Source organism: Metarhizium album (genome assembly GCF_000804445.1).
Source record: "Metarhizium album ARSEF 1941 chromosome Unknown scaffold_2, whole genome shotgun sequence".
NCBI lineage: Eukaryota > Fungi > Ascomycota > Sordariomycetes > Hypocreales > Clavicipitaceae > Metarhizium > Metarhizium album.
In genome coordinates, this window is record NW_024467576.1 from 1,847,064 (window position 1) to 1,872,405 (window position 25,342).

The 25,342-nt window shown below is 48.0% G+C and overlaps 6 protein-coding genes across 6 annotated transcripts; 5 read left to right on the plus strand and 1 right to left on the minus strand.

Moving 5' to 3' along the window:
• Positions 1 to 4,049: 4,049 nt before the first annotated feature.
• On the plus strand, positions 4,050 to 4,575 carry MAM_01670 (Acireductone dioxygenase ARD family; the record flags this gene model as incomplete). Its single annotated transcript, XM_040820469.1, has 2 exons — positions 4,050 to 4,079; positions 4,138 to 4,575. The coding sequence occupies 2 exons, from the start codon at positions 4,050 to 4,052 to the stop codon at positions 4,573 to 4,575; spliced, it is 468 nt and encodes a 155-aa protein (XP_040681957.1).
• A 2,363-nt stretch (positions 4,576 to 6,938) lies between these two features.
• On the plus strand, positions 6,939 to 7,937 carry MAM_01671 (uracil phosphoribosyltransferase; the record flags this gene model as incomplete). The annotated part of the gene is made up of 5 exons (XM_040820470.1): positions 6,939 to 7,075; positions 7,140 to 7,498; positions 7,584 to 7,738; positions 7,804 to 7,820; positions 7,886 to 7,937. The coding sequence occupies 5 exons, from the start codon at positions 6,939 to 6,941 to the stop codon at positions 7,935 to 7,937; spliced, it is 720 nt and encodes a 239-aa protein (XP_040681958.1).
• A 1,811-nt stretch (positions 7,938 to 9,748) lies between these two features.
• Positions 9,749 to 12,422, plus strand: MAM_01672 (GTP cyclohydrolase; the record flags this gene model as incomplete). Its single annotated transcript, XM_040820471.1, has 15 exons — positions 9,749 to 10,008; positions 10,333 to 10,461; positions 10,524 to 10,663; positions 10,721 to 10,764; positions 10,839 to 10,876; positions 10,932 to 11,001; positions 11,067 to 11,106; positions 11,158 to 11,213; positions 11,261 to 11,303; positions 11,360 to 11,487; positions 11,801 to 11,985; positions 12,050 to 12,079; positions 12,147 to 12,232; positions 12,289 to 12,358; positions 12,410 to 12,422. 15 exons carry the CDS (start codon positions 9,749 to 9,751, stop codon positions 12,420 to 12,422), a joined length of 1,332 nt encoding a protein of 443 aa, XP_040681959.1.
• A 1,647-nt stretch (positions 12,423 to 14,069) lies between these two features.
• On the plus strand, positions 14,070 to 15,083 carry MAM_01673 (40S ribosomal protein S3; the record flags this gene model as incomplete). The annotated part of the gene is made up of 5 exons (XM_040820472.1): positions 14,070 to 14,083; positions 14,140 to 14,224; positions 14,280 to 14,305; positions 14,378 to 14,879; positions 14,940 to 15,083. 5 exons carry the CDS (start codon positions 14,070 to 14,072, stop codon positions 15,081 to 15,083), a joined length of 771 nt encoding a protein of 256 aa, XP_040681960.1.
• A 451-nt stretch (positions 15,084 to 15,534) lies between these two features.
• On the minus strand, positions 15,535 to 16,329 carry MAM_01674 (uncharacterized protein; the record flags this gene model as incomplete). The annotated part of the gene is made up of 4 exons (XM_040820473.1): positions 15,535 to 15,569; positions 15,624 to 15,927; positions 15,992 to 16,187; positions 16,259 to 16,329. The coding sequence occupies 4 exons, from the start codon at positions 16,327 to 16,329 to the stop codon at positions 15,535 to 15,537; spliced, it is 606 nt and encodes a 201-aa protein (XP_040681961.1).
• A 1,125-nt stretch (positions 16,330 to 17,454) lies between these two features.
• On the plus strand, positions 17,455 to 21,394 carry MAM_01675 (Sec23/Sec24, trunk domain protein; the record flags this gene model as incomplete). Its single annotated transcript, XM_040820474.1, has 11 exons — positions 17,455 to 17,547; positions 17,602 to 17,732; positions 17,856 to 18,150; positions 18,207 to 18,683; positions 18,742 to 19,836; positions 19,921 to 20,120; positions 20,515 to 20,639; positions 20,697 to 20,730; positions 20,790 to 20,910; positions 20,971 to 21,295; positions 21,381 to 21,394. 11 exons carry the CDS (start codon positions 17,455 to 17,457, stop codon positions 21,392 to 21,394), a joined length of 2,910 nt encoding a protein of 969 aa, XP_040681962.1.
• Between the last annotated feature and the right edge of the window lie 3,948 nt (positions 21,395 to 25,342).

Sequence of the window (25,342 nt, forward strand, 5' to 3'; positions counted from 1 at the left end):
CCACTAGCTAGCTAAATTATGAAGGGGAAAGGGAAGGGGCTTTCCGCACGTGGATGGATAGGGCAATAGCACCACCAAGGAAGACAAGTGTTCGAGAAAAATAGGCCGTCAGAAGTCCTGTTAATAAGCCTGCGGAGAACGGAATCGTATCAGCAATGTCTGGGGCGTTCATTGACAGAAGGTCATAAAGGAAGTTGCTAACCTGCAAGACTACCGTTAGATACTTGTCGAACAGCCCCAGGTGATACCCCAAGGCGTCGAATTTGACTCCGTGGTGGTCCAGAGGCCGCATGGATTACTGGCCGGGCATCAAGCCGGGTATTCGACTGGCTTAATAGGATTGCGCTGGCGGTGCAAACACATGTGCCAGCTCCAATGGCTAGGAGTCGGGCGGGACGCCGAAGACTGGGAAGGAGGAAAATACGGTTCATCGTAAAGCGTATAGAATAGGAAAGCTACCTATCTATATGCGGTGTAAGGAAGTGTGGCCAGTATCTCTGGACAAGGTAAGAGGGGTGTGCGATGAATGGAGACTCAATTACGTCATCCCTCCGTTCGCCGACATGGGGTAACGCGCTGCGGCATCCATCTCGGGTGACCGCGAGGCAATCCACGAACGCACATGCTAACTATATCGGGATATCCCTGGATTCACACGATCACAGCGACCGACGTTTCAACTTTTCCTGGTTTGCTCACGACAATGAGAGGTGCGGCATGACAGGATAGGCAAACGGGTTCAAGTCACATGCATCCCTGTAGAGACAAGGAACTCTCCGTACACGAAGAGCAAACCACGCTTCCCGAAGTCGATAATGACCAACGTTCAAGTACCAGACACTGGAGTTGTCTTGAAACTCCAAACTCTTTAGCCAAAGTATCGAGTTTCTGCCTAGCCCAAGCCCGCCCAGATACCACGAATTCGTCTGGCAAGTTGAATGTCCTTTTGCATAATGGTTACCCTTTTCGCATGAATGGCGCACAACTGGGCGTCTTCAAATAAGTGAACCATGAAGGCTTCAGCCGCTTCTTGCAGCGCTTGGACAGCCTGGCTCTGCCAACGGAATTCTCTACCTCTTGGTCGACAGTTCATGCCGATTTCGCGCACCTACATAATCGGCGTGTAAGTAGAGACACATAGACATCGGACAATTCATACGTACGCACCAAGCGCATAAATGGGAGCTTTAAAAGCAGAAGCTTTGTTGTACCCTGGTATTGTCTGATTTCACGAAGAGCTGTTGTACCGGGGCGGTACCGTCTTTTTTGTCTGATAGGAACAGGATCACCAGCTATTAAGGTAGTCAGATAAATCAAGGGTCAGTATACGCATAATATATATATATATATATATATATATATATATTCTATGCGGCAGGGAACGTTCATCACAAACCTTGAATATCCCCAGGCCGAGGAGGGTTCCATCTCGGGGTTGGCCTGACTTTTCTCGCCTTCATGGCCATGTCCCAAGAGGTAGAGGAGCCAGTAGCTCCCCATGTGACTCAAAAAGATCGAATGGGGTAAACTGCGAAATGAAGTTAGAAGGTCCGTCGTAAATTGAGGTCTCAGGGGAAGTCACTCAACGTTTCTTGATATTTTAGATACAGTGAGTGAGTAAGCGAGTGGTGAGTGGGAGGTAGAAGGATCCACCCAAAGTATGCGGAAATGCTGGAAGTTAATGCAATTTTAAGATTCAGTCTGAGAAAGTATTTTGCTGAACACATTCATGACAACGTCGGTCATGCCGTGCCGGCACGTCGGACCGCGAACTTCACGCGTTGCAATAAGTAGCCCGCACAGGCCAGTGTAAAGTTTTGTGCACAGTAATGACACAGTGCAGGTACCCCGGGTCCTCCCCGAGCTGTTAGGTCGTGTTATGTAATGTCGGCCTGGTGCAGCCTGGTCCTTAACCTAGCTGGGTACGTACTAACGTTACCTTCTTGCACACAACCTCTACAAAGGCCACCTCTACATAATACTAGTTGACCCGCTTGACCACTCCGAGCAAGAAGCTGTTTGTTCCTGATTCTAAACCTTCCCTATCTCAGGATGCAACGTAACTGAAATGAATGAGGTCGCTTACGATTGAATTTTATTCCTCCAAGCCGTCCGTATTTTCTGTCTGCCCCAGCGCAGACGTTTAGATCCGTCACCAGCAAGGCTGGGGGCTTCGAGTGGATAGTCAGACTCGGAAACAATCGCTGATCTAGTCGCTCATCATGGATCAAGTCATGGATGGCGGCCGTTTGCCACTGGAAGAATGGTTCTGGGAAATGCCTGTGTGTACCCGTTGGTGGACAGCCGCAACTATCGTGACAAGTGCTCTTGTCCAGTGCCACATGGTCACTCCGTTTCAACTTTTTTACAGCTTTCGTGCCGTGTTTTCCAAATCACAGGTATGTGAGCACAGTCTATTTCCCATTTATCCTGCCCCTTCGATAGATACCCAGCTCGGTATGCCTCCCTACGGTTGGGCGTAGGTGGAATTTTTGTTCTGAATTGGATCATCCTGGATATCTCACTCGTTCCGTGGCTAATGTCTGGCTTCAGTTTTGGCGTCTGTTCACCACATTCCTGTATTTTGGACCATTCTCCCTCGACCTGCTATTTCACATATATTTTCTACAGCGATACGCCCGACTACTCGAGGAGTCATCAGGCCGATCACCCGCTCACTTTTCCTGGCTTCTTTTCTATGCCATGACTAGTCTCATCGTATTGTCGCCTTTGGTCTCCATGCCATTTCTCGGCCAGCCACTCTCTTCGACACTGGTGTACATTTGGTCTCGGCGCAACCCTGACACCAGACTCAGCTTTCTCGGGCTCCTGATATTTTCTGCGCCATATTTACCATGGGTTCTCATGGCTTTCAGCCTTTTCATGCATGGGTCCATCCCGAGAGATGAAATCATGGGCGTAGTCATAGGCCACATTTGGTATTTTTTCAACGATGTCTATCCTCCTCTCCATAACGGGTCTCGCCCATTGGATCCGCCTGTGTGGTGGCGGCGTTTTTTCGACGGCCGGGAGACAGAGGAGTCACAAGATGGGCTGAACAATGATCTCATCGATGCCGCGGGGGCTGGCGGGAGGGAACCACGAGCAGCAAATGTTTTGTAGCAATTTCTGGGGCTCAGAGGACGGCAATAAATAACACGTCGTGCTTGCACCGGCGCTTTCAGCTGACTGCAGCACATAGACGACGGATTTCGGCAATGTTACACTGTTATTACAACATGAACTATCCTGACGTTGTTCTCCTTTTTTTGGCATGGACACGGGCGTTGGTCTGGGTTTCTTTGAGCTTTGGTGAGTTATGAATGCTCACTCTCAGCTGTATTCCAGCGCTGCGTATGACAATATAAATATATGATCGTGGTATATTTCCACGGACACGTTTGAACTCCTTGGAGTATTTGCACAGCAATGCTCTGCAGCCTGCTTTGTAGTCGCCAGGCCAGATATGGGGAAAATGAAGAGGCTAGGCTGAAAATAGCAGACAGCCAGGCTGTGCCGAAGGCGCTCAGTGGTCACTGAACTGGAATCTTATCTTTTTCACATGACGCACCAGGTCCTCGATGAGGGGAAGAAAAAAAAATCTTAACTTGGACGACCAAGTCACGGGTAGTGGTTGCAAGATATGAACCGTACTCCGTAGAACGGACGGAATAATAGTGGTGGATCCGCGGTTTAATCGATGCTTCGAATGACGCCATTCTGTGTTTCCACCGACGAACATTGGCTCAAGGTTAGTAAGATAACTAAAATCAACTTCTACGTGCGTCTTAACGCGGAACCGACCAACCCCCGCCGAGCCTCGGCATTTCTTACCAAGGACGAGCGAGAACTTCGACCGAAAATACTCCCATATCCAAACTCACATTGCATGGTTCTTTCTAACCACGGGTTGTCAGCAGCACCCGAGACTGGACTAGCCCTTGGCTTTGCAGAAGGGGGCATCATTTGTGTCAAACCCAGCGGCCTCCCTACACTCAAGCTTGCCGCTCGCTGTTCTCCCGGGACACCGCTCCACCATCCCAGACATTATGAAAGCCTATATGTACGATAATCAACCAGTAAGTATGGGCATTCTTTGACATATCACAACAATTCTCATGCAATTTCACTGGGTAGGGGGACCAGCGCTTACCCCACGATTCCGGCCGAGCCATCAGCGTCGAAGCACTTCGGAATCTAGGCGTATTATACTACCACTTTCCCGACATTGAGGATGTAGACGGGCTAGCTACTGCTCGTGGATATAAGAATCGGGATGAGATCACGGTCTCTCCTGAAAACATGGGCGACACGTACGAAGAAAAAGTCAAAATTTTCTTTCATGAACATTTGCACGAGGACGAGGAGATTCGTTATATTCGGGGCGGCCAAGGCTTTTTTGATGTCCGGAGCAAGGATGATGACTGGATTCGAGTACGGCTCGAGAAGGACGACCTGCTCATCCTTCCCGCTGGTATCTATCACCGCTTCACCACGGATGAAGCAAATGTTCGTGTCCCACTCACTATTAATACTCCAAGTACTCACTACCTTTTTGTTTTCTACGACTGCTAATCAAGATTCCTGGAATAGTACGTACATGCCATGAGGCTCTTCAAGGACGAGCCCAAGTGGACGCCATTGAACAGAAGTGCAGAGTTGAAGGACAACTCGTTTCGCAAGTCTTATGTTGGGCAATTTCTGAGCCAATAAATCACAGTATCTTGAGGGACGTTGCTTGGCCTTGCCAGGATCCCGGGTCATGTTCAGCAGCACAACAAGACTAAATCAAATTAGTATGGGTTGAGTGGGAGCGGGCGCGCACACACGTGTGTACACACACATACACACACATACACACGTACATACATATATGTGCACCTTAATTCTCGTGAAGTTCTGTTTATAAACCAACCGAAGCTAAAATAGTCGGTCCCCCAGCACGAGGGGCCTCCACCCCGGCGTAGAACTTTGCCGCTGACTACCTAATAATTAGCCATTCCTCGCCCCCCGGCGGGCAATGGTAGGTACCTATGAGGCCCCTAGTATGTATACTCGGGAGGAGTGTGGGCCACTGCGCCAGATCTGGTTGCGCATAGTCTTGTCTCGCTCGCTCTCTCATCTATCTTCTATCTTGTTGTGGCCATGGAAACCAGAGATATATAACAACTGGACATAGTACCTACAACAACCCCACAGGCAACGGGTAGTTAGCCCACACCATGGATTCCCAGCCCCCTGAGAATGTTGCGGATGTGCCAGAAGGCAGTTCCAATAAACCGCGACTCCAGCTCCCAGCGAGCTGTGAACCCCCGTCGGCGAGGTCACCTGCAAAGCAGCTTGTGTGGATAGTAAGCGCAATAACCCGATGCCCTCATCCTACCTTATTATTATAGATGTATTATATACCCTTATATATGCTCATATTCTTCTCACTCAGATATTCGGAGGAACTGGCCACATGGGCCGGTCGCTCGTGAAATACGCGCTATCCCGCGGGGACTTGGTCACTGCAGTCGGACGAATCCATGAATCCAGCCTCGATGACTTGGCAAATATACATGACAATTGCCTTGGCGCCCTTTGCGATGTTCGCTCTCGTGATTCAGTTGCCAAGGTTGTTCAGGTTGCATTAGATCGCTTCCGACGTTTTGACGTCGTTGCCAACTGTTCCGGTCACGGCGTCATAGGTTCGTGCGAAGATCAAGATGAGCATGACCTTCGCAATCAGTTTGAGACAAATTTCATTGGAACGCTTCACATCATCCACACTACGCTTCCTTACTTCCGCAGACAGAACAGTGGCCGCTATCTTATATTCAGCTCAACTTCTGGAGCACTCGGAGTCCCAGGGCTAGGACCTTATTGTGCAACCAAATATGCTGTTGAAGGCTTGATTGAGGCAATGCTATATGAAACCGATTCTTTTAACGTCAGAGCCACGTTAATTGAGCCAGGTTTGGTGAGACGGGATGAACCGGACACCGGTGACAAAAATCCTCTTCCAACTTGGGGCCATTTTCTCATTAAGCCCTCAAGTAATGGTTACGGAAATGCAACCTCCCCGGCCTTGCACGCAAGGAGAATGGTTCAGTGGCTGGGAGACCGCCAGCCGACCAGTGCAGTCAAATGTGCCGAACTTGTTTGGCAGTTGGCGCACTGCACATACCCTCCCCTGAGGCTGCTGCTGGGGAGCTATGCAATTGAGAGCATTCGGGACAGGATGCGTTCGGTCACAGAAGAATTAGAAGATTGGAAGCATTTAAATTTTTCTCTTACGGGGCAGGACAGTGAAAAAAATGAAAGACAAATAAATAATAAATAATAAATAGAGCCTGCGGAAAAAAAAAACTGTTATTCATAAAATAGAGCCTGCTGAAAAAAATTGTTATTCATAAGATAGAGCCTGCCGAAAAAAAAAACTGTTATTCATAAGATAGAGCCTGCCGAAAAAAAAAACTGTTATTCATAAAATAGAGCCTGCCGAAAAAAAAAACTATTATTCATAAAATAGAGCCTGCTGAAAAAAACTATTATTTATAGAATTAAATTTGTAATTTGTGATTTAAATAAATATCTTGCAAGGCCCCCCTGGAATATAAATTTTTTTTTAAAATAGTGTGCTAGAAACGGGCTGTTTTTTATCTCATGCAAGAAAAAGATGCATAACGAAAAAAAAAAGCGCTCTAGGGGGACCTAGAGAATGTCAAAATAATTATTTATAAGAACATCACCCTTTTTCTACTAAAAAGCTGTTCTCATAAAAGACCCTTTTTTTTTCTCTGCTCTTTTTTCGCCCTAAAAAGCTGTTCTCAAAAAGACCCTTTTTTTTTGCTCTTTTTACTTGAAAAAAAAAAGACTACACACACACACCCGGGTGGAGTGTCTACCTCTCGACAACAAAACACCAACCACATCCCATCCCCATCCATATCGCCATGGCGGACAAACCAGTTTCTACACAATGCATTGGTCGGTCAACTGGTGAGAAACCCAGTGCCACACTCTCAGCGGAGGTCGCCTTTGATAATGTTCGCATCCTCCCTCAAACACCACAGCTAATTGCACTCCTCTCGTAAGTTGGAATTTCCAGACGTGCGTGCCAGAGTACTCTTTTTACCAACTTAGAAATGTACCAGAATGATACGAAATAAAAACACCGAGCGCGCCGACTTCATTTTCTATTCGAACCGCATCATTCGCCTTCTAGTGGAGGAAGGCCTTAATCATCTTCCTGTTATAGCACAGACCATAACAACACCAGTTGGCCGCACTTATGATGGGCTAATGTTTCAGGGGAAGATCTGTGGAGTGTCGATTATGCGAGCCGGTGAAGCAATGGAACAAGGACTTAGAGACTGTTGTCGGTCCGTTAGAATCGGCAAGATTCTTATTCAACGAGACGAAGACACGGCGCAACCTAGACTCTTTTACGATAAGCTGCCAGAGGATATTGCTGATCGTTGGGTGCTTTTGTTGGATCCTATGTTTGCGACAGGTGAATCATCCTTACTAGGTCCCACCTGGCTGTAAGTAAGTTGCAATCAATTATTATGCTAATCTGCTTGTACATTATGATGCAGGAGGGTCTGCCATCATGGCTGTGCAAGTATTAAAGGCACGTGGGGTACCAGAGGACCACATACTTTTCCTCAACATCATCGCTAGCCCGGAAGGCGTTAAGAACTTTGCCACGAAGTTTCCCCAGCTGAAAGTTGTGACTGCGTTTATCGACCAGGTATGGACCATCCACTCAGCCGCCTCCATGATTTGATGTAATGTGCTGATCCGTGGGCAACGCAGGGTTTGGATGAGAAGAAGTATGGAATGATAACTTTATTCATGAACCACGAGCAAAGCGAACCTCGAGCTAACGTTTCGTAAGCTATATTATCCCAGGTCTGGGAGATTTTGGTGACAGGTTCTATACCATTTGAGGCGTGGAAAGTCGGAAATTTCGCATTGTATGGCGGCTTCGGTTGTTGGTCGTTCGATCATTTGTGGGAACGAAGGCATGGCAGTACTGATCAATAGTCTTCGTTGTCCGCAGCGTCCCCACGGACCTCCAAACGTATATCGTCCTCGTCCCCTTCCTGGGTAGCTCTACCGCTTTGACGACGTTTAGTTGCGTTGAACGCTCTTGCCGTCGTGCCGTCGAAGTTACCCGGTGCCGTGTCTGCCTTGGCAACTGCATCTATGTATGGAGATTAGCTGAGGTTGCATTGATAAACGCCTACCAAATGAATGTAATCGTCAATTTACTCACCGGCAGCATCTACCCATTCACCATAGACGTCGACAGCTGCGGAGAGATCTGTACGAGAGCTCTGGCGTCAGCTAAAGTAATTGAATCGATGAGCTTTTACGCCGAAATGATGCATAGACAGACAGTTAACGGCGCATTGAAATTTCTGGCCACAGATACGGCAATCCAGTTGGCCGACACCGGCCTTCCTGTCCAGCTTAACGCTGACGGATTTCTCATGATTGCAGAAAAGACATGTGAATGTTGTTGGTAAAGGATCGGACTAGATATCACTAGTTAGGGTACATATCGTCCGACTGTCCGTCGAGTATATCTGAGGAATAACCTTTTTCGGGCCCATTGGCTTTCTGGAAGACTTCTTGCGCTTTCCCATCGCGGATCTTGGATGCGGGGAATGTGTTAGAGAGGCTCGGTGGTTCAGTATGGAGTATGTATGATGTACCATCTGGGTTGCGCGTTTGGATACTGATATATGGATATATGGGCCATCCCCTTGGTTGCTGTAAGGCGCCGCTTAAGTACCTAGGTATCGAACAAGGATGTGAGCCAATAAGAAATCTTGCATTAAAAGATACATAGCTCCGCTAGGAATTAGTATGATGACAAGAGTACTAACTACTAACTATACTGGTGACTTCCAGATTTACAAAGAGCTGACTTTTCGCAGCCCTAAAGCGCCCGCCTCCAAGACTATTCCTAATCTGCGGTTTTCAGGCACATGAATAACGCGTTGTTTAGTTGTGCTATCTGGAGGTTACTAGTCGGTGGCATCAGAAGTGCCTGGATTTCTAGTATGATGCCCTTGCCAGCTGGCTGCCAAAGAGGTACCAGCTGGGACTGGCATCATCAAGTGCTCCTCCGCATTATCTGTCACAGTTGATACTCCGTACTGACTACCTGTCTGGTAGCTGGTAGGTACCTAAGTAGTTACTAACCCTGCACTAACCGTGCTTCTGCAGTTCGGCTCGTTTCCGTTTGGAGTCTGGTGCAACAGTTAGTTGTTGGGCATCAAGCGGTAAGGGATGCGACCGCCTTTTACAATGCTGCGGGGCTTGTACATCGTGCAGGGCTTTCGGACAGGAAAAAAGCCAGCAAAACTACCTGGGTACCTAGGTACGGCAGGGAATTAAACAAACAAGGCGAGATAGATGACGATAAATGACCCCCAAACCTGGTCATCCAAAGACCAGCGTCTGGAGCACACAAGCTTGCTTGTTTGCCTTCTTTTTTTCGGCCAGAGCAGGCGTCGTGTTGCACCACTTACCTGACAGGTGACAGACAAGCCACGAGGCGGCAGCTCATGCAGGAATAGCGTTCGGACGTGACTCTGCTTGGCCCCGAGCTCTAAAACCGCGTGACCTCGCTCCCTAACCGAGCTCGACCTTTGGCAAGGCCATGAATGCTTTCATTCCCTCGTTGTAAACTGTCGAACGACCCCTCCCGACCCGAATTGAACTACGAAACTGCCATACTTACTCGAGAATGAATCCAACAACTCCGGAAGCTACGGTCCTAGATGCGCTTCGTCAAATACAGCGCACACAAACACAGCTACTCACGGCTGTTGAATCCCTCTCTGAGAGAGTAGGCGCCGAGGAATCCGATCCGGATGGCTCTTCCAATACGAAAAAAGGCTCCGAAGTGCACGGTGGAGGGGAAGCAACATGCTCTGATGCTGTAACAGCACCCACTCTTCCTGTCTTGAGTCCCCGATCCGCATTCACGTCCCGTATTGTTCTCACGTAAGTCAAGGCTTCGTTTCAAGTCTCCCTTCCTGCCACGACGCTAAGTCGAGTGATGTCAGGACGTACCCAAAGCAGATCGGAATTAACCCTTTACGAATGGATTGGGGCAACCCTGACCCGAATAAGCGAGGACCAGTTGTAGTTTTAAGATCTCCATCGACCATCCGACGTCGCAATGGTCTGTAGCATTACCCGGTCCCAAACAATTCATCGCCAACAAGTACTAACGTGTACTTTGTCCTTTCACATATAGCCATTGGAGGTTAGACATTTTTCCTTACCGACCTCAGCGAAAAAAAGTTCTAACCGTATACAGCACAGTAAGAATCCTCCTCCAGTGACTGGTCCTGATATGCTACGGACAAAGCACTCATTTGTACCCAGCGGAGGGTCCTATTCCATATATTACGCACTAGCTGTGGCCAGCAAAGAGCTTGATAGAGACCACAGGTGAGCGAGTGATCAGCTTAATAGTCGAGACAAAAATGATCTCTGACCGACTCCTTTTGAAGACCCGACTTCACAAATACTGAACCAGCCACTCGTATCGGCCCCTTCCTGCAGTGGGGAGATCCCCATAAGATTGTGGCCATGGACCCCTGGGGACACCTTACGCCATGGACATTCAAGAATATTATGGATGAGGAGCACGGTACTTGACTCAGAAGTGACGTGCCACAAATTTGCTAGCTGACTGGACCATCAACAGTTGATCTACGGCCAACAATTGCAATTACAAAAGCGCACATGAAAGTATGTTTTGCCTGAATCATTCGAAATGAGCATTGTGCGGTCTCCTTGGTCCTCTGACACGTGCTACATTATAGCTGCCTGAGTTAGAGGAGAGCGTAAAATCCGGGAGGCTGTAAGATGAATAACCAATCTGCGACCACAAAATTCATGACTGATTGGTCCACCAGCGTGCCTGATGGCAAGGTGTGCCTTAACAAGTTAGGCGAGCTTGCTGTGACAAAGTTTGCTGTTGAACCTGTAAGTTGGTAATCATGAGGGAACAGAACAGAATGAGCAATGTACAGAAGCTGACGAAAGTTTAGGTCTGGTATCTTCCAGGCGTTGCGGAAAGGTTTGGAATTGGTAGGCGGTTCAACTACTGCGTGGATGAAATTTGCGACTCACACGATTTAGATGAGGCTACCCTTCGTCGGTCACTCTTCGAACATACGGGCGGCAGCTATCCTGAGGTGCGGCGCAACGTTCGATATAAACAATTAAGTGCTCACAGTCGCAGTTGATTACTCGTGGTGACATCAAAGTTTTCCTTCCCCCTATTGGTAACGCTTCCATTCCAATCGTTTTTAAGATATACAGATACTGACAATTTATAAAGGTGGGCTAACAGTTTATTGTTTCGGAGACCCAGAGAAGATGTCGGACAAGAATGTTCGGCTGTCTCTTCGCATCCATGACGAGGTGGGACGAATACAGCTAATCAAGATCTCGTGTGTTACTGACATCGTTAGTGCAATGGGAGCGACGTATTTGGATCTGATATCTGCACATGCCGTCCATACCTGATATTTGGTATTGAGGAAGCTGTCAAAGAGGCACAGAATGGTGGGAGCGGCGTAGTAATTTACTTCAGGAAGGAGGGCAGAGCTTTAGGCGAAGTAACCAAGGTATGTCCAGGAAACGGTCATCGATTTTTTTGGTGACTCTGCCATGATGTAATGATGTCCTCTAATTGGCCTTGGTTAACCGTTACGTCAGTATTGTGAGTCTTACTCAGATTTGAAATCCGTCCCTTGTGCTATGACGCTATTTTGAGTAGGGTACATTAACTGGTTTACAAGTGGTTTACAACGCTCGGAAGCGGGGTGAGGATCGAGCTTCGGACTATTTTTTGAGGACAGAAAACATTGCCGGTGTCAAAGATATGCGCTTTCAGGCTCTCATGCCCGACATTTTGCACTGGCTTGGCATTCAGAAGATCGACAGAATGCTCAGTATGAGCAAGTAAGTTTGTACACTTATTTTGCAGCTTGCACGCAACATTAGCATTGCTAACCGAACTATCCAGCATGAAGCATGATGCAATTGTCGGTCAGGGGTGAGCTAACGCCTGAAATAGTCAAGGACCACAATGAGAACCCATTTCAAAAGCTTACGGCAACTAGCATCCCAATCCTAGAAAGAGTCGAGCTGCCAGAAGAGTTGATCCCCGCCGATTCCAGGGTTGAAATCGACGCAAAAATCACCGCTGGTGAGTGGTATAGTCGGAGTAAAAAGTCATCAAACTGAGCTCACATTTGTTATCAGGCTATTTTACTGCTGGTAAACGCCTCACGGCCGAGGAACTTCAATCAGTTCAGGGGAGGATGTGGGAAGAGTAAGTGACACCCGTTTTCAGCTTGCAGAGGCTTTGCTCATCAGGCTACAGTATCGATCACTGAGGAGTGAAGGGATGTTTTATTTTGCCAATGGTTTAGTGACTAGTCAATCATTATCACACACCTCAGTTTATTATCGTATGTGAAGACACAGATGTGCCTCGTTACCTCGTGCGCCTGAAAGTAAATGCGGCTCGTAGTAGAGATGCCTGGCTGGCTCAATAAATGGCTTGAGACATTCCGCTCGGTGCTACCAGTGAGCGATACACATGACACTAATTGATGTGCAGTTTACTGCACGGCGTACATGTTGTCGATCCAGTCATATTCCCTACGACGTGTTCGGCTTTCTGTGGATGAAAAGATCCAAATTCCCTTTAGGCAGGTAGCCATTGACACCTAACTGAGACCTGCCTGTCAGCTGACCATCCTCTTGATACCCAACATCGAAATCCGGGCACAGCTTAGGGACTTGACTAGAATGACATTGTTGGGCCGCCGGGCACAAAAGGTTGAAGTGTTAAAGCTTCGTATTATTGAACCCAAGTCGACTTTCGATTCAGAAATGCCCTTTTTACGTGATCAATATCTTGATAGCGAGCACCCATTATTATGGCATCACTACAAGGAAATTCCACCTCCGAGCACCTGAAAATCCGCCGAAAAGGCAAGGAAAGCGCCCCTCGAAGGCCGAGATTACTCAGGTGCAACGCTTCGAAACCTTCTATAAGTACACAAAGCGCAAGCCGAGATGCCCTCATAAGTCCTGCTTCGCCAACTGCTGTATATCTGCTCAACAAGATGGGTGGTTATTCTTTGAACCAAAGCGACGTCGAAGTGGTTAGTGAAGGCTTGCTTCAGCACTACAACCATAGCGAGTCATACGGTGAACAATGCTGCCCAGAGAGCTCAATCGATTACCAGATAGCAAGTGATTCGGATACTACAACAGGTCAGTCCTCAGCTCGGCAAAAGCAAGTATCGTCAGCAACTATCTCACTAGTTACCGTTAGAGGCTTATTTTAGCTTTCCGAAGTTCGAAAACTGGGCATCGACAAGTCCAAGCAAATCGTTCATAATGCATTCTTATTAAGCATAACAAACAATGGAAGCAACATTGGTTGGCGAAGGGAACAATTTCGTACTGAATGGAAGCATGCGTATGCTTTTACGGTCGTAAAGTTCACAGTAGTCAGCTATCAAGTCCATCGGGGTGGCAGCCAGAGTTTGGAAACCATGAGTTTAAAACACCTGACAATACTCTATTCAAACTTGGTGTGTATCTAACTGCTTTCTCGAACTCGTACTTAAGAGCAGAGCCAGCAAATTGAGACGGCAGCATAATAGATAGCATGCTTCGAAAAAGGCATATTTCACGCTCAGAGCAAGCCTACTTATACTTAAAACAAAGTCACCAGATGTTGAAATTAAGTTGTGCGACGATGAATGTCCGAGAGATGAACAATTTTTTCTATTCCTTCCCTTTTTCTTCGATTCTCAACATGTGGGGAAGATGGCCGCTGGAGTGGCACGTGACAGGCTCTTCGGGTTCTTGGATGACTGACCAGTCGGATAAAAGTTACTCCGTTAGACTTTTTCTGGTTCGCTTAGACCTAGTTGGTGCACACAGAATTGAAATTATTATCACCCCTCCACCAATCCCTCTAGCATTAACGAATTCTCCAGCTGCTCACATATCGGGCAACAATCATGGCGGTTGGAAAGTGAGTATTTCCTGTTCACGAGTACTCTTACAACGAATATTTCTAACGAAGTACAGGAACAAGAGACTCTCCAAAGGCAAGAAAGGTCTCAAGAAGAAGACCGTTGACCCATTCTCCCGCAAGGACTGGTACTCGATCAAGGTAGGCTCAATCTACTACAGCAGTTTACAGGCACTTTACTAAGTCATCCTACCAGGCTCCCAGCTCCTTCAGTGTTCGAGAGTGAGTTTCATATCGTGTTTTACGATTCCAAGGTTGCAATGGTCGCAGCCGGAACTAACTATGGTACAATAGTGTGGGTAAAACTCTCGTAAACCGTACGACTGGTCTCAAGAACGCAAATGATGCCTTGAAGGGTCGTATCGTCGAGGTTTCTTTGGCAGATCTACAGAAGGATGAGGAGCATTCTTTCCGCAAGGTTCGCCTTCGAGTAGACGAGGTTCAAGGAAAGAACTGCCTGACCAACTTTCATGGGTTGGATTTCACCTCCGACAAGCTCCGATCTCTTGTTCGCAAGTGGCAAACTCTTATTGAAGCCAATGTCACTGTCAAGACGACCGATGACTATCTCATCCGCCTTTTTGCGATCGGATTCACCAAGCGACGTCCTAATCAAATCAAGAAGACTACCTACGCCGCATCTTCTCAGATTCGAGCCATTCGACGCAAGATGACTGACATTATTCAACGCGAAGCTTCAAGCTGCACTCTTACTCAGTTGACATCAAAGCTGATTCCTGAGGTTATTGGTCGCGAGATTGAGAAGTCCACCATCGGCATCTATCCTCTGCAAAACGTGCGTAAAGCAACGTCAAATTCCCCAATCGTCTACACGCAACTAACATGAGTATTTTAGGTGCATATTCGCAAGGTAAAGCTTCTGAAAGCCCCCAAGTTCGACTTGGGTGCTTTGATGGCACTTCACGGAGAGTCGGGAACAGATGATCAGGGCCAGAAAGTCGAGCGAGAGTTCAAGGAACGAGTTTTAGCTGAGGTTTAAGTGCTTTTATAAGCAAGTGCGATACTAGGAGGGTTCTCACTTATGATGCACTCATCTCTGGCATTATTTCGGTCATTGTGGCGCAGCATCAACGGCGCAGTTGGAGAAAGGTAATTCTCCATAAATGGTACAAAACGGTTCTGTTACCACACATATGAAATGTGCTTGCCATGCTTTTGGCAGTCAAGCTGTGTTATGTGTGTCTGTCAGTGATGGGGACAGCTCCTAATTGATTTTCATACTCCCCGATCACGCCGTGAAGTTATTTCCTGAGTGGACGCGCACAGGGTCTTGCAATTCAAATTTGGTGCTAGAAATCCAGACGCTCATGCCGGTCAACGAGGTAGTTTAAAAATTTCAGCAGAGCATATCCTGTAAACGATGATGATAACAAGCCTTTGCACACTTGACTCGATATAGCTTTATTTTACCCAGTACACACGTCACCCTTTCAATCTATATCCTCCTGCAGGAATGCAACGACGGCTGTTTGAGGCATTAGACTATGTGCTATTTAGCTAAGCAGGATTAAATTCTCACCTTGTCGAAATGCTTCGGGTTGTTCAGATATTAGCCAGTGACCTGCGTCGATATCTACGAGACGGAAACGAGGGAAGAATTCCCCGATAGCAGGCAGCACATCATCCGCGACATAGTGACTTTTTGTTCCTCGGACAAAGAGAGCCGGTTTCTCGAACCTCCGTTTCCGGGCCCTCTTGTAGGGAAAGTCCCCTAGATGGGCAAGAGATCTCTCCAGAGTTTCCAAAGGAATACGAAACCGTTGCATGCTCTCTCCTGGTACCTTGTATAGATTTCCAAGGAGAAACTGTCGGATGGGCTCAGACTGTGACTGTGTTAGTACGAGGACAGTACTTGGTAGCAGAGGGAGCCTGCGATACGAATTGTACCTCTTCAAAATTCTGCAAAATTGCGTCGGCCTCGGCTTGGCGAGAGACTTCGGCATCTTGAATCATCTTCATTCCTCTGATATATTTGGCGAAGTGACTATTCAATGTAACATCAACAGGAGCATTGTCAACCGCCACTACGTTTGATATCATTTCTGGGGATCGAAGAGCAAGTGTCATGGCCGTCTTTGCGCCCCTATAAAGTTCAAGTCTCATCAGATAACTCAGTTCACTGGTCAATTGATAGATTGCATATATAAAACGTACATTGAGTGGCCGATAATACTAACATTGGTAAGCATTTTTTCCTTGATAAAAGACGATACGTCTTCTGCCATCGCGAGATAATCATGCCGCTGATTATGCGGAGACTCCCCGTGGTTTCTCAAGTCCTGGTCATTCCATTAGAGTTGAGTAGGTGACTAACCATCTCTCGTGCCGAATGATGGGACTGACCAATGCATATACATATCTGCCCAAATCGCGAGCGAGTGCTCTGCAAGAGCATTTTAGCGATTTACACTTCACTGGGGTGATGGGTGGCGTACTTGCTGATTCCCCTGTTGTTCTTCTTAGAACCAAAAAGTCCATGCAAGAACAGTATGGGCGAGGATGTTTCATCTACTCTTGGCTTTGCCGGCTCGTGTAAATCGAACATCAAAGGTCGTACAACTTCGGGTTGAGAATCATGAAAATAGCGTTTGTTCAGTTGCCATGCGGCCTGAGTTGTCACTGTATGATAGCAGTTCAAACGGGCTCTAGCAGGAGTTAATATGAACATATTGGTGCTTGCGATAAGCGTGAAAAGAAAGAAAAAGCATGTAATAGACTGCTTGCAATGTACGCGAGAAAAAGCCTGCCAAGTCGCTCCGAGGGTTTTTTAATAATAAGACCATGGTGTGGGTCCCCGAAAAGAGCTGGGACGCTTGCTGTCTGTTGTTCCGTTTTAAAGGAGTTGGCCGTAAAGCGTTTTTGATATAAAAAATTTTCAGGGACACATGCAGATTTATCTTTTAGGATCCTAAATGCGCGTATGCTTTTCATGATCGGTTCACTTTTATTCATGTACCCTTTATTTAGCCTTCACAATAAGAGGCCCAAGGCGTCAGACTCCCTCCTGCCAACTAATACCTGCCTAGGTATCTAGGTACTTAACTTAATAAGTGCTTAAGTAAGTAAGTAAGTACCTAGGTCCCTGGTATAGGGACCTCAGGTAACAAACACAGATGTGGGGCTGCCAGCTGTCCACAATTCAATTGACGTCGCTACTTAAGTTAGGTACTTAGACTCTCTTCCCTTCGAGACCTTACCAATAACTCTCCCATACGTTTTGACCTCCGAGGATTTCATGACCATTGATCTCGGTTACTGAACTGGAACTTAACTCTAGGACATCTCACTCTTATCCCAATACCAAACCCTTTTCCCCGCGTCCCGCGTCCACGACCATTTGAGGAGTCGAGATGGACTACGACGCGCTCAAAGAGCAATGGAGCGAGGTCGAAGAGCGTGATGGTGTACGCTTGAGTTGGAATGTTTTCCCCAGCTCACGTATGGTTAGTGGGGAAATGTTTGTGTGATGCCATGTTGGATTGCTGACACAGATTCAGGAAGCGTCGAGGCTCGTGGTTCCTATTGGAGCTCTCTACACGCCGTTGAAAGAAAAGCCAGACACGCCTTTGCTCCAATTTGAGCCAGTGACCTGCAAACAACCTTGTCGCTCCGTTCTGAACCCTTTCTGGTGCGTTTCAAACCGACTAGTTCTCTATAACGCGATGTCGCAAGGCCAGATAATGTGACGGCGGAAACCGCCGATCACTCAGCGAAGTCGATATTGAAAGCCTCTATCTAACCCGTGCGGTAGCCAAGTAGATGTTCGGGCCAGGGTTTGGATATGCCCCTTCTGCCTCTCGAGAAACCAGTTGCCTCCACATTATAAAGATATTACTGCCAACGCAATTCCGCCGGAATTACACCCAGCTAATACTACCATTGAATATCGCTTGTCGCGGCCAGCTCCTGCTCCGCCTATTTTTCTATACTTGGTTGACCTTTGCCAAGAAGAAGATGGATTGAACTCGTTAAAGGAGTCTCTTGTCATGAGTTTGAGTTTGTTGCCCGAAAATGCTCTCGTTGGGCTCATCACGTTTGGCACCATGGTATGATATACGTATTGAAACGGTGTGTCTACTCTCAGCTGACTACAGGACTCTAGGCTCAAGTACATGAAATTGGATATGAGGGCTGCGCCAAGTCTTACGTCTTCCGAGGTAGTAAAGATTACAGTGCGAAGCAGGTTCAGGAGATGCTGGGATTGTCCTCTTCTGGGATTCGTCCTGGGAGCCAGGCCCAACCCGGACGCCCCGTACCAATGGGCCCTGCCTCGAGGTTCCTGCTTCCAGTTCAACAGGCTGAATTCTCGCTCACAAAGGCTTTGGAATCTCTTCAGAAAGATCCTTGGCCTACTGCCAATGACCGGCGAAGTCTAAGGTGCACAGGCGTGGCTTTGAGCGTTGCCATTGGCCTTATGGAATCTTCATTCCAAAATGCCGGCGGTCGCATAATGCTGTTTGCCGGTGGACCTGCGACTGAAGGACCTGGAATGGTTGTTGGACCTGAGCTTCGCGAGCCCATCAGGTCGCATCACGACATTGATCGTGACAACGTGAAATACTACAAGAAGGCCTTGAAGGTAAGTTCGAAATTACTGCGCAGCAGATTGACTACTAACGATACTCTATTCTATGCAGTTCTATGACAACCTTGCGAAGCGTACGGCCCACAATGGCCACATTGTTGATATATTTGCCGGTTGTCTCGATCAGGTTGGTCTTCTGGAAATGAAGGGCCTGTGCAACTCTACAGGCGGCCATATGATTTTGACAGACAGTTTCACATCATCGATGTTCAAGCAGTCATTTGTCCGCATTTTTGAAAAGGACGGTGACGATAATCTTTTGATGGGTTTCAATGCGGTCCTGGAAGTGCTCACTACAAAGGAATTGAAAGTCACTGGCCTAATTGGACATGCCGTGTCACTGAATAAGAAGTCTGTATCTGTAGGTGAAACAGAATGTGGCATTGGCAACACATGTTCCTGGAAAATGTGCGGGATCGATCCACAGGCAAGTTATGGCGTATATTTTGAAGTTGCAAGCCAGGGCCCGGCGACTCACCAACAGGCGCCACAGAAAGGCATGATGCAATTCTTAACTTACTATCAACATTCTTCTGGACAGTTTCATCTTCGTGTCACCACTGTTGCACGAAACCTGAGCGGCCCGGCTGGGGACCCTGCAATTGCTCAGTCATTTGACCAAGAGGCAGCTGCTGTACTCATGTCTCGAATCGCAGTCTTTAAGTCAGAGGTTGATGATGGGCCAGACGTGCTCCGATGGGTAGACAGGATGCTCATTCGCCTTTGTTCGAGGTTCGCGGATTACAGGAAGGATGATCCTTCATCTTTTAGACTGGAGAAAAACTTCACTCTGTATCCACAATTTATGTTTCATCTGCGGAGAAGCCAGTTTTTGCAAGTCTTCAACAATTCCCCGGATGAGACAGCGTTTGACCGACACGTCTTGAATCATGAAGATGTCGGCAACTCTCTCATCATGATACAGCCAACATTGGATTCATATACTTTTGACCAGGAAGGTGGACAGCCTGTATTGCTCGACTCAGCTTCAATCCAGCCGACGCATATTCTGCTTTTGGACACATTTTTCCATATTCTCATTTTCCACGGAGAGACCATCGCAGAGTGGCGAAAGGCAGGCTACCAAGACCAAGAAGGATACGAAAACTTTGCTGCCTTATTGGAGCAGCCAAAAGAAGACGCAAAGGTAAGTTGTGCAGAAAGGCTTTTCAAACACAAAGAAAGAGAGAAAGAGAAAGAAAAAATATTGTCGATGCTAATTTAGATTCAGGACCTAATCACTGATCGTTTTCCCTTGCCACGATTCGTCGTTTGTGATGCGGGCGGTTCACAGGCGCGATTTCTTTTATCCAAGTTGAACCCCTCGACAACCCACACCACTGGACCATACGGGGGTGGCGCAACCGCTTCGGCTCAAACTATCTTCACTGACGATGTATCTTTGCAGACATTTATGGATCACCTCATGAAGTAAGTAGACTCGTCTCTCATAACTTCCGGGGTCGCGTGATAGCTAACCCCTTGCAATAGGCTTGCGGTCAGTGGTACGAATTAACAGGTACACACGTAGACTTTGCGGCTCGCCTTAATTTGCTGCATACAGTTGTGATGCAATGGTTCTTGCTGTCGAGACAATAAGCTAGGCAATACCTAGGCACCTGGGTAGTTAATTACATGTAGATTCACAGGTCAAAAGTGGTAACTTGCAACAATATTACTGCAAGCTACAATCTACAGTAGGCTGGTTGGCATCTTTTTCCTCAGTTGCTAAAGTCATCACTCATTTGATTGGTGTGATTATGTAATAACGGTGCTAGTTTATGCATTTAGTCGCGTGCGCTGCGCGCACGCGAAGGTGTATTAGGGCTGGCTGGTGGGGCGCACATACTTTTCGTCAGCCTCCAGTGACAGGTAAAAATTCGTCTCCTCATCAACTCACAAACGGCACGCAAACCACGAGCCTCTGCCAGGTCCGTCCAGTCAATATGCGTAAGTCTTAATCAATTAAGGAATGTCATTCCCTCACAGGTGCTAACAGCTCAACAGCTCCCAAGTTCGACCCCAACGAGATCAAGATCATGTTCGTGAAACCGCATGTAAACATTCGGAAGAAACTTGGACTGACATGCCTTTCATTAGCCACCTCCGTGCCACTGGCGGTGAGGTGGGTGCTTCGTCTGCCTTGGCTCCCAAGATTGGTCCTCTGGGCCTGTCGCCAAAAAAAGTTGGAGAAGACATTGCTAAGGCAACTGGAGATTGGGTAATTTTCCTCGCGTTGTGGTCGTGCGAAGCCAGGCAGATTTGCTAATTCCAGCATCAGAAAGGCTTGCGAGTGACTGTCAAGCTTACTATCCAGAACCGTCAGGCTGCTGTCTCTGTCGTTCCTACCGCCTCATCTCTGATCATCAAGGCTCTGAAGGAGCCTCCGAGAGATAGGAAGAAAGAGAAAAATATCAAGCACAACAAGTCGGTCACACTGGACGAAATCATCGAAATTGCCCGTACCATGCGGCACAAGTCCTTCGCCAAAGAACTCAAGGGTACAGTTAAGGAGATATTGGGAACTGCCTACAGTGTTGGTTGCCAGGTAGACGGCAAGGCTCCTAAGGTTATCATTGAGGCTATCAACAATGGCGATATTGACAGTATGTCTCATTACTTATCTCTCTGGGCCCTCTTTCCCCGGTGTGTCAGAGTTGGCCAGGAAATTTTGCTGACAGTTCAATCCAGTTCCCGAAGAGTAAAGATCGATCGAGAGAGCACAATACGCGTGTATGACAGGCTACGTTGGCAATCAGCTCCATGGGTAGTGATGATGGCGGATCATTAGCAGCGTAGTATTCACCTATATCACATTGCGATTCAGTTTCGGATTCCTCACGGTGTTGATGGCATGATGCAACGTGGCAGCATGGACCCTCGGCTACACTCTGAGATTAACCAGACTTCACGGTGGTTTATTTCAATTTTTGCTCGAGGGAGAATAAGTCCTCATCATGGCCCTTTACTCACCGCGGCACTCTGGCTTTTTTTTTGCCTTTTGGGTGTGGCGGTCCATTGATTTGGCCAACACCTCTTGGAATAACTACCAGCTCCATTGATGTATACTCTACTCGTGCCACGCCCCACCATTAGAAGGTTCATCAGGACTCACCAGCTAATAGATGGGTGCTCGACACCAAGGCGGGCCAAGGCGGGCCAATTTTCAACATCACATCTATTCCGCACATAATTTACGCCCATTTTGTTATAAAATTCTAGTGCATCTAGTACGGAAGTCTACCGCTATTAGTATATCTTTTTTGCAGCTTCAAAAATCACGCGCTTAGTGTACTTTCTCCGCTGCCTTAACAACCTAACAAGCATGTTGAGGGCATTTTGCTGCACTATCTGAAGTGCGTTATTTCAAGCTACAGCATGACTTTTAGCCCCCGGGTTATTGTTAATATACTAAAGAGCCTTAACAGTACAGTTTTCCACTTTACTTTTTTGACTTCTGTACGCTTGTTGCACCTATTTTTGCGGTTCGACGCGTTGATGTAAAAAAATGGCCCGCCTTGGTGTCGAGCACCATCTATTAGCTGGTGAGTCCTGATGAACCTTCTAATGGTGGGGTGTGGCACGAGTACCCCGAATGAGTATCTGGCATCCAGCCATGGGAAGTTGGCGCTGAGATATACTATAGGTGTCAATCTTTTCTGGCGCGATCGGCATGTTTGTAATGCTCCACGCCAATCCTACTTCATGGTCATCCATCACCGTCTCTCATTTCGAAGATTTTATCTTGTGTGCGTCTTCGGACCATACTACTGTTGTTGTGTACATCATCGGGCGATAAGCATGCTAGTTCAACATACGTACTGTGCGAAAACCCTGTGCTGCGGAGGCTCTGGTCATATTTTTCGTTGGCCCCATAGCGACCCTACTTTAGCTACTGTGCTACCGAGATAGAGTCTTGTACCTATTGGCCTTCACGGGCATTGCCACTGTCGCTCCGGGGGTACGAGTCTCGCTATGTTCCAAGGCGATGATATATGATATGAACCCCACGCTGTGGTGTGGAAGCCTGTCTCCTTCGTTTGTACCAGTCGACTGCTGTGTGAACACGGCCAATTCCCACGATGCCAGTTCGTAGCGTCGGCGTCGAAGATCGTCCAGCAGCTATCCTGCGAGCACATGTCTGCGGTCGAGCTGACACGCGGTCGACTTCTTTTCGACCATGAGCGCTCCTCGTCATTCATGCCCTTGTCGTCATACCACTAACGCGTGGCGAAACAACTACCACCGCGACGACATCCGCATCTCCCGGTACATTGGCCGAAACCCCTCACCACCACATCCTGCTGTCGGGAATTGATGAAATAATCAATGGGGCCTGCGCCTGCCGGAGCCGATGCAGTAAGTGGTGAGTAGTAAGTAAACACCGGGTGATCATATTGAATGAGTGGCTAATCTATCTATTGGAGGATGAGTTGACCAATTCAGGATGTAGGGTAAGATATTCGTCCAACGTGCCAGAAACAGGCCGAGACTGCCTGGAGTAATCTTTCAGTTGTATGCACACGCAGCCCTGTCCATCCCTCGCCGCAGTATACGGCAGTATTGTCAGCAGGAGCAAGGAGAAGAAACGCACGGCTGAAGCAAGGATTGCCATACATTCTAGAAGTCCAGCTAGTTCGTCGTAGGCCCGTCCCTCTGGATGCGGTCATCTCCACCGCCTTCTAAGCGCCACAGCACAAGCCACCTAGACCAACACCTTATCCCTTGAGCGGACACTTAGCACGTCAGTCCATCACCTTCTAACATTATCCCCTCCCTCCGTCCTTTGCACGGAAACTTACATCATCGCCAGCAAAGGCGACGCACTGCGTCTCGCATCGCATCTCACTCAGCACTCCAAGACGGTATAACTAGTCTGCCCTCAGGACATTACCTTGGACATCCTTGGACATCCTTGGATAACCGCAGGGCTCCAGCGTCATCCACAGGAAGACGCCGCCAGCAGCCCCAAATGCGTCTCGACTACTTTATAGCATCAGCCATGCGTTGAGCGGCAAGCCATGACCGAATGCTGACTTGCCAGCCGTCGCTCCGTTCTCGAGCCTGTATATTTCAGCTCCCTTAGCTCTCACTCGGATATGCTCCCCGCACCGCCGTTCCATCCTGGTACTGTTCCAGGACCACGAGCTTTCAACAGTTTATCTAGCATACCTGGACGAGAAGCCGGCCGGAACAATGATGGCCATATCCGTCGATTTGCACCAGACCATAGACGTTCACTTCCGATCAGGATATCACAGTCGACACAGCAGGCTGCCATGCCAACCGCACATCCTGGGTCATTTACACCCGAGCACAACCTCCGCAGAAAGACGCCAGGGGGGACGGTCGAGGCGGGATACGATGGCTCGCCAATTCAGCCATGTTCGGGACCACCACCACTGAAGCACATGAAACTCCCCATATCAGTCGGCTCAACCTCCTACCTTCCATCGGATCCCTTGTTGGGATCAATGCAACAGCCGTACATCCAATCCAACGTGCTCACTAATTTTACCCGCGGCTCTCACCCCCCTGCAAACTTTCAGCCAGTTGCCTGGGCACACAGTGGTGCAAGGTCCACTGGTCTCGATCTTTCGACGGTAATTAACAATGGATCCCGTCTGCTGAATACTGGCAACATCCAAGCTATGGGCCATCGTCCAGATCTTTACCAGCCAGTCATCCGAGCGCATGAGCACAACCTCCGTGCCTTCTGCCCCCCTCCGGCCCCAACTAGTAGTTCCTTGCTCTTTGGTTATATGGGTTGGCAATCGGGATGTTCGCCATGGGATCACGGCAACTGTGAACAGAACCCAGGCCTCGGCGTTTCACATATGACACCTGATATATCCCACATCGGACAAGGCCAATCTGGCAATGTCGTTTCTCAACACTCGCCAATATACGCTGAGTATCAAGGGTTGGATAGCGGGACAAGGTACTACGGGTACACTCCACGGTCGGAGTTCCATACATATCAAGGTTGTCGCTCAAGGATTGACGGCCAAAGGGCGACTTCAATCAGGGAATCGCACTTCCGGGAGAAAGTCCTACACCAATCCTATCAAAACTATCTGGAACTGCTTTCATATTTTCAAACTAGTGGCAGGACGAGCCCATTGAGAACGAGCCCCGGATCCTTCAATTCTCACAAACTACCGGCATATCCCAAACCGCCGAAACTAAGGAGCCTAAGAATGAATAAAAAGGCCAGCCTCGCAAACCCAAATGCGACATCTGCCAATAGCATGAGTGAGAGCCCGCCTCGTCATTGCAGACGATATACTCTGGATAGCGGCCAGTCCTCGCAAAGCCATACTCCCTTCAGCCAATCAACCTCTGGCAGTAACAAAATATACCCCCTTGACCAAAAAGTTGGCTCAACAAACCCCAGTCTCGCAACGCCCTCATTTAGCAATACTACGGCTGCAGTCCATCCATTGCCAGTATACAATGCGCTGACCTCCCTAGATATCCTCAATAACCTCTGTGAACAAAGTAAGTGGCAATGGATCGAAGGTATGCTCGTCGGAGGCTGCCTTCTATACTGTCTGGAGCGGTATGATGATGCGCTGAAGTGGTTCTCAGCAATAATCAAGCTGGACTCGAAGTGAGTACACCTTATCATGAAGAATCATTGCCCTCAACCA